Source organism: Somniosus microcephalus, chromosome 5 (genome assembly GCF_052327205.1).
Source record: "Somniosus microcephalus isolate GS21.2 chromosome 5, FLI_Smic_1.0, whole genome shotgun sequence".
NCBI lineage: Eukaryota > Metazoa > Chordata > Chondrichthyes > Squaliformes > Somniosidae > Somniosus > Somniosus microcephalus.
The window spans coordinates 244,599,781-244,608,133 of record NC_140991.1 but is presented as its reverse complement, the minus strand read 5'-3'; the positions used below and the strand labels follow the sequence as shown (position 1 = coordinate 244,608,133).

At 43.1% G+C, this 8,353-nt stretch overlaps 1 protein-coding gene across 3 annotated transcripts in view; it reads right to left on the bottom strand.

The window, feature by feature from the left end:
• Nucleotides 1–863: 863 nt before the first annotated feature.
• pak1ip1 (PAK1 interacting protein 1) overlaps nt 864–8,353 on the bottom strand; it is a 68,988-nt gene continuing 61,498 nt past the window's right edge. Inside the window, exons 10-11 of one of the 3 annotated variants that reach the window (XM_085988782.1) lie at nt 3,059–3,157; nt 2,392–2,562 (exon numbers count right to left, since the gene is read on the bottom strand). In XM_085988782.1, the coding sequence (XP_085844908.1) occupies nt 3,066–3,157 (92 nt within the window). In that variant the 3' untranslated portion in view covers nt 2,392–2,562; nt 3,059–3,065. Of the gene's footprint in view, nt 2,563–3,058; nt 3,163–8,353 lie in introns of those variants that run through there. The other 2 variants (XM_085988781.1, XM_085988783.1) reach the window with 2 other exon arrangements.

Sequence of the window (8,353 nt, the reverse complement as noted above, 5' to 3'; positions counted from 1 at the left end):
CTGGTTTTTCACCTGTCCCGGGAGATCACAGGGGTTCGGGTGGATGGAGAGTGATAGAAGATTTGAGGTTAGGATCAGATCAGCCATGATCTTATTGAATGGTGGAGCAGGCTCGAGGGGCCGATTGGCCTACTCCTGCTCCTATTTCTTATGTTATGATCAGCTCCGATGGGCGGGTCACATTGTCCGCAGGCCCGATACGAGACTCCCAGAACAAGCGCTCTACTCGGAGCTCCGGCACGGGCAGAGAGCCCCAGGTGGGCAGAGGAAACGCTTCAAGGATACCCTCAAAGCCTCCTTGAAAAAGTGCAACATGCCCACCGACACCTGGGAATCCCTAGCCCAAGATCGCACAAAGTGGAGGAGAAGCATCCGGGAAGGCGCCGAACAACTTGAGTCTCTTCGCCGGGAGCAAGCGGAAGCCAAGCGCAGGCAGCGCACCCCACCCACCCCTTCAACCACCGTCTGCCCCACCTGTGACAGAAACTGTAGGTCCCGCATTGGACTCATCAGTCACCTGAGAACTCATTTTTAATGTGGAAGCAAGTCATCCTCGGTTCCGAGGGACTGCCTAAGTAGTTACTTATACTAGTACCTACTCACTTCTGAGTTACATTGCAACTATGCCATTTTGAAACTAGCACTGAAGCTACTTCAACTAGTGGAGTCTAAAGGATCGATTGAATCTCGAGATGCCATGTCAACGTTCAATGAAAAACCAATTCAGGATCAACTCGGAGGTTAAAAAGCAACTAGCATATACCCTGTTCAATTTAGAACCTAGTCAGATCAGTGAAATTAACTTTAAAAGACCAGAATGAATAAAATCACAAATTTCAAACATTATCAGTCCAAGAGCTAGATTGAAAGGAAAAAAGCATGAACTTTTTTTATAAAATAGGAGTCTTTAACCACATGTGAATACAACAAGCAAATGCTACTGAATAATTATCTATTTGAGGTTTCTAATTTTGAATTCAGGATTTGAAAGGAGAACGGCGTTCAAAGAACATTTGCATCCAATACTATTCTAGCTATACCCCTCTTGAAACTTCTATTTACCCACAATAGGCGAGGTAAAAAGACTTGCATTTATATAGCGCCGTTCACGACCACCGACGTCTCAAAGTGCTTTACAGCCAATGAAGTACTTTTTGGAGTGTAGTCATGGTCAACGCAGCAGCCAATTTGCACACAGCAAGCTCCCACAAAGTGTTGAGGGATAAATATTGGCCAGGACACCAGGGAGAACTCCCCAGCTCTTTTGAAATAGTGCCATGGGATCTTTCACCTGAGAGAGCAGACGGGGCCTCGGTTTAACTTCTCACCCAAAAGATGGCATCGCCGACAGTGCAGCATTCCCTCAGCACTGCACTGGAGTGTCAGCCTAGATTTTTGTGCTCGAGTCCCTGGAGTGGTCTTGTCTTAAAATACTCCTGTGCAGCCCCTTGGGACGTTTTACTACGTTAAAGGCGCTATATAAATACAAGTTGTTGTTGTTGTGGGACTTGAACACACAACCTGACTCGGAGGAGACGGTGCTACCCACTGATCCCCAGCTGACACAGGTATGGGGGTGGGAATAGAATCAAAAGAGCTGGCCCTTAGCACAAACACTAAATTCACCACCAATGTCATATGTTGGACCCCAAAGCATATTTCAGAATTTTCTTTTGGTCAATTTTCTTTTTCTCCACCCCACCTCTTCTTTCCTCTCCTGACCAAACCGACTTGCTGGATTAGTTCCACAAGTGCCAGCAGCCCTCTATTACTTCCCTCAAGTGGCTATTCTTCATGGGTAAGCCTACACAGTAAATGTCAACGGTCTGTTTAACCATTAAAAGCATCACAGCTGATTTGATCAGACATGGAAAACCAATTCTGATTCTTTTCCTCCCCAGCCCATAGCAGCTACCTTATCATGGGAAGATGGCAATTGAAACTAAACAAAGGCAATTCTTCAGAGTTAAGAAATGTTAACACGGAGGGCGTATGTGCCACTAGAGGCTTAGTTCCTTATACAGAACTCCATTTCAGAAACATAACAGATTTTACACCTTTTAACAAGAATTATTTTCCACACATAGTGAAGTGCAAACTCCTACCTATTAAAGCAGGACTTTGCCATGAGTTTGAAAACTATAATTTGATAATTGCACTTAAAATTCCTAACATGACAGTAATGGTCTAGCCAGTTACCATCTTAATATTCTGGGTTTGTGCTCCCAAGGGACTAACCCTAAGAAAGAAGTCTGTTCAGAGAATATTAATATATCTCAGTATCCTCCACATGTCCACTGTACAAACATGAAACCACAAAATAGGTCTTCTGATCATCCATAGACAACATATGGCTGCATATTATAGTCACACTAGAGGGAAGGGCTCATTTCAATCTGGTTTATTGTTTCTTTTTCTTCCTCCTCTCCTTTGTTTCAGCACCCATTTTCCTCTTATGTAGAATTTGGCGCTCTGTCTTTTTTGGGTGTTCAGCTCCATCCAAGGGTGTCAATTTTATTTTATTTTTATTTTCTTTACAATGTTTATTGGTAGCTGCATCTTCTGTAACAGAACAAAGGCAGGGAAATAATTAGAAGCACTCAGCAATCAGACAGCCATGAAATACCAAATGAATATTCAGTGACAGTAGTATTCTAGCTCTTCACATTTGGGATGCAAAGATCATATACAGTAGGATTTTGTATTAAAGCTGAAATGTAGGTTTGTTATTTTGGTGATCAGACATTTATGGAAATACAGATTATAATAACTACAAATTACTTTCAATTTATAAAGCAATAAATCACAGATCTAATTTTCATTTGTTATGGCTTTGGTAGTAATAATCATGGGAGAAGTGAAAAAGAGAGGAAGCATTTTAGACTTTCACCAGGAAATTATTTCTGTTCACGAAATTAAATACCAAATTTAAAGTGTGAAACACTGGTTGAGTTCACAAAATTTACTATTAAACAATTATAAAACAGTTATATAGCAACAGGAATAGGCCATTCAGCCCCTTGAGCCTGCTCCACCATTCAATATCACTGATCTGTACCTCAACTCTATTTACCCGCCTTGGATTCATATCCCTCAATACCGTCCCCTTTGGGTAAGATGGAGGGGGTCTGGGGATGGTAATAATTCCTCAATTCCACTAACCTTTGTGAAAGACAGAAAGAAAGATAGAAAGAAATACCATAAGAACATAAGAAATAGGAGGTCAGTCGGCCCTTCGAGCCTGCTCCGCCATTCAATGAGATCATGGCTGATCTTCTGCCTCAACTCCATTCATTGGCCCTATCGCCATATCCCTTGATGCCTTTACTAGTCAGAACTCTATCGACTTCTGTTTTGAATATACCCAATGACTGAGCCTCCACAGCCCCCTGGGGCAGAGAATTCCAAAGACTCACCACCTTCTGTGTGAAGAAATTTCTTCTCATCTCAGTCCTGAATGGCCTACCCTTTATCCTGAGGCTGTGGCCCCTGGTTCTAGACTCCCCAGCCAAGGGAAACATTCTCCCAGCATCCATCCTATCAAGCCCTGTAATAATTTTGTATGCTTCAATGAGATCCCCTCTCATTCTTCTGAATTTACGAGAATACAGGCCAAGTTTACTCAATCTCTTCTCATACGACAGTCCCGCCATCCCAGGAATCAATTTCTTGAACCTTCGTTGCACTCCCGCTATGGCAAATACATCATTCCTTAGGTAAGGAGGCCAAAATTGTACACAGTACTCCAGATGTGGTCGCACCAAGGCCCCATATAATTGGAGTAAGACTTCTTTACTCCTGTACTCAAATCCTCTTGTAATGAAGGCCAGCATACCATTTGCCTTCCTAATGGCTTGCTGCACCTGCACATTCACTTTCAGTGACTCGTGTACAAGGACACCCAGGTCCCTTTGAGCATCTGCATTCCCCAATCTTTCACCATTTAAAAAATACTCTGCCTTTCTGTTTTTTCTACCAAAGTGGATAACTTCACATTTATCCACATTATATTCCATCTGCCACGTTCTCGCCCACTCACTGAGCCTGTCGAGATTCCCTTGAAGCCTCTTCACAACTGACACTGCCATCTAGCTTTGTATCATCAGCAAATTTGGAAATGTTACATTTAGTCCCTTCAACCAAATCATTGATATAGATTGTGAATAGCTGGGGCCCAAGCACCGATCCTTGCGGTACCCCACGAGTCACAGCCTGCCATCCTGAAAAAGATCAGTTTATCCCTACTCTTTGTTTTCTGTTAACCAATTCTCAATCCTTGCTAGTATATTACCCCCAATTCCATGTGCCCTCATCTTGTTCACCAACCTCTTGTGCAGGACCTTATCGAAGGCCTTCGGAAAATCCAAATACACCACATCTACCTGTTGCCCTTTGTCTACTCCACTAGTTACACCCTCAAAGAACTCCAATAGGTTTGTCAAACAGGATTTCCCTTTCATAAATCCATGTTGACTCTGCCCAATCTTACTATTAGTTTCTAAGTGCCCAGTTATTGCATCCTTTATAATAGATTCCAGCATTTTCCCAACTACTGATGCGAGGCCAACAGGTCTGTAGTTCCTCGTTTTCTCTCCCGCCTTTCTTAAATAGCGGGGTTACATTTGCTATCCTCCAATCTGCACGAAACGTTCCAGAATCTATAGAGGCAGAAAGAAAGACTTTCATGACCACCGGACGTCCCAAAGTGCTTTACAGCCAATGAAGTACTTTTGAAGTGGAGTCACTGTTGTAATGTAGCATACGCGGTAGCTAATTTGCACACAGCAAGGTCCCACAAACAGCAATGTGATAATGACCAGATAATCTGTTTTTGTTATGTTGGTTGAGGGATAAATATTGGCCAGGACACCCTGCTCTTCTTCGAAATAGTGCCACGGGATCTTTTACATTCACCCGAGAGCAGACGGGATCTCGGTTTAACGTCTCACCCGAAAGACGGCACTTCCGACAGTGCACTCTAGCTTTATGTGCTCAAGTTCTTGGAGTGGGACTTGAACCCACTACCTTCTGACTCAGAGGCGAGTGTGCTACCAACTGAGCCACTGCTGACACTGAAAAAATGCTTCCTGATTTCACTCCTAAATGGCCTAGTTCTAACTTTAAGATTGTGTCCAGTGTTCTGGATTCTCCCACCAGAGAAATTAGCTTCTCTCTATCGACTCTATCAAATCCTTTTATTATTTTAAACACCTCAATTAGATCACCCTAATCTCAAGGCAATACAACCCAAGATTATGAAACCTGTCCTCATAATTTAACCTCTAAAGCCCTGGTATAATTCTGGTGAATCTGCACTGTACTCCCTCCAAGGCCAATATATCCTTCCTAAGGTGTGGTGCCCAAAACTGAACACAGTATTCCAGATGGGGTCTGTCCAAGGCTCTGTACAACTGAAGCATAACTTCCTCTGCTTTGTATTCCAACCCCGAGATAAAGGCCAACATTCCTTTTTGTAGCTGGACACCCAAATCAATTTGCTCCTCCACAGTTTCTAATCTCTTGCCATTAAGAAAATATTCTGATTTGTCTTCTTTGGATCCAAACGATTTACTTTACTCTTCCCCACATTGAACTCCATCCGTCAGAGTTTTGTTCACTCACTTAATCTGTACGTCTCTTTGCAACTTTCTGCTCCCATCTACACACCTTACTGTGTTTCCTAATTTAGTGTCATCTGCAAACTTGGATATACAACTCTCTATTCCTGAGTATATATGGTAAAAAACTGACATCCCTGTAAAGATCGCTGGGGAACACCACTTGTCACATCCCGCCAATCAGAGTAGATTCTCTTTATCCCTAGTCTGTATCCCAACTAATTATCAATACATGTCACAAGGTTACCATGGGCTCTCATTTTTGCTACTGCCATTTATGATGTTTTTTTAAATCGAGTATTTATGGTCAATGTTGATGAATGGAACACATTTCTAATTTGAGCAACCAAGCATTTCCAAGTCAGATATGGTGGAGACCAGACCCAAAATAAAATCTCTTCTAGGCTTCCAACAACCACCTCCCTTAATCTGAACCTCTGGAGAGTCACTTGAATTGTACAATTAAAGAGAGTCCATTTCCCAGACATCTGCCGCCTTTTCTAAGTTAGCAATGGGCATCGGTTATCATAGAATAACACAGCTTAGAAGGAGGCCATCCGTTCTGGCTCTTTGAAAGAGCTCTCCAAATATTAGTCCCAATCCCCCACTCTTTCCCTATAGCCCTGCAGTTTTTCCCCCTTCAAGTATTTATCCAATTTCCTTTTGGAAGTTACTATTGAATCTGCTTCCACCACACTTTCAGGTAATGCATTCCAGATCATCATAACTCGCTGCGTAAAATTAATTTTCCTTAGGTCACCTCTGGTTCTTTTGTCAGTTACCTTCAATCTGTGTCCTCTGGTTACCGACCCTTCTGCCACTGGAAACAGTTCCTCCTTAGTTACTCAACCATTGATAATTTCAAACACTTATTAAATCTTCTCATAACCTTCTGCCCCAAAGGGGAATAACCCCAGCCTCTCTAGTTTCTCCACATAACTGGATACTCGCATTCAAGTGCCATTCAAGTGAATCACCTCTGCATCCTCTCCAAAGCCTTGACATCCTTCCTAAAGTGAGGTGCCCAGAATGGAACACAATACGCCAGCTGGGACGCAACCAGTATTTTATAAAGGTTTAGCATAACTTCCTTGCTTTTGTATTCTAGGCCTCGGTTTAGAAAGCCAAGGATCTAGTATACCTTTTTAAACAGCCTTCTCAACTAGTTCTGCCACCATCATAGATTTCTGTATGTACATCCCCAGGTGTGTCTGTTCCTGCACCCCCTTTAAAATTGTACCATTTAGTTTACATTGCATCTCCTCATTCTTCCTACCAAAATGACTCACTTCACATTTCTCTGCGTTAAATTTCAACTGCGATATGTCTGCCCATTTCACTGGTCTGTATGTCCTCCTGAAGTCGGTTACTATCCTCCTCACTGTTTTACTACATTTTAGAATTTTGTGTCATCTGCAAACTTTGAAATGATGCCCAAGTCCAGGTCATTAATATATATCAAAAAGAGCAGTGGTCATAATACCAACCCCTGGAGGGCACCACTGTATACTTTCCTCCAGTTTGAAAAACAACCATTCACCACTCTGTTTTCTAACCCGTAGCCAATTTTGGATCCACATAACATTTAATCTTATGGGCTTCTAATTTTACTAACAAGTCTATTATGTGGCATTTTATCAAACACCTTTTGAAAGTCCACGTACACAACATCAACTCTCATTAATCCTCTCTGCTACTTCATCAAAGAACTCAATCAAGTTAGTCAAACACAATTTGCCTTTAACAAATCAGTGCTGGCCTTCATTTATTAACCCATATTTTTCCAAGTGCTAATTAGTTTTGTCCCGGATTCATGTCTCTAAAAGTTTCCCCACCTCCGATATTGGGTTGCCTGGCCTGTAGTTGCCTGGATTATCCCGCTCCTTTTTTTGAACAGGGGTGTAACATTTGCAATCATCCACTCCTCTGGCACCACTCCTAAATCTAAGGAGGATTGGAAGATTTTTTTTTTTTTTTTTTTTTTTATATTCGTTCATGGGATGTGGGCATCACGGGCAAGGCCAGCATTTATTGCCCATCTCTAATTGCCCTCGAGAAGGCGGTGGTGAGCCGCTTTCTTGAACCGCTGCAGTCCGTGTGGTGAAGGTACGCCACAGTGCTGTTAGGGAGAGAGTTCCAGGATTTTGACCCAACGACGATGAAGGAACGGCGATATCCTTCCAAGTCAGGATGGTGTGTGACTTGGAGATGGTGGTGTTCCCATGCGCCTGCTGCCCTTGTCCTTCTAGATGGAAGAGGACGTGGGTTTGGGAGGTGCTGCTGAAGAAGCCATGGCGAGTTGCTGCAGTGCATCTTGTAGATGGTACACACTGCAGCCACGGTTTGCTGGTTTTGGAGGGAGTGAATGTTTATATTTATCGATAGGGTGCCAATCAAGCGGGCTGCTTTGTCCTGGATGGTGTCAAGCTTCTTGGAGTGTTGTTGGAGCTGCGCTCATCCAGGCAAGTGGAGAGTATTCCATCACACGCTTGACTTGTGTCTTGTAGATAGTGGAAAGGCTTTGGGGAGTCAGGAGGTGAGACACTCGCTGCAGATTACCTAGCCTCTGACCTGCTCTTGTTGCCACAGTATTTATATGGCTGGTCCAGTTAAGTTTCTGGTCAATGGTGACCCCCCCCCACCCAGGATGTTGATGGTGGGGGATTCAGCGATGATAATGCTGTTGAATTTTAAGGAGCGGTGGTTAGACTCTCACTTGTTGGAGGCCAGAGCCT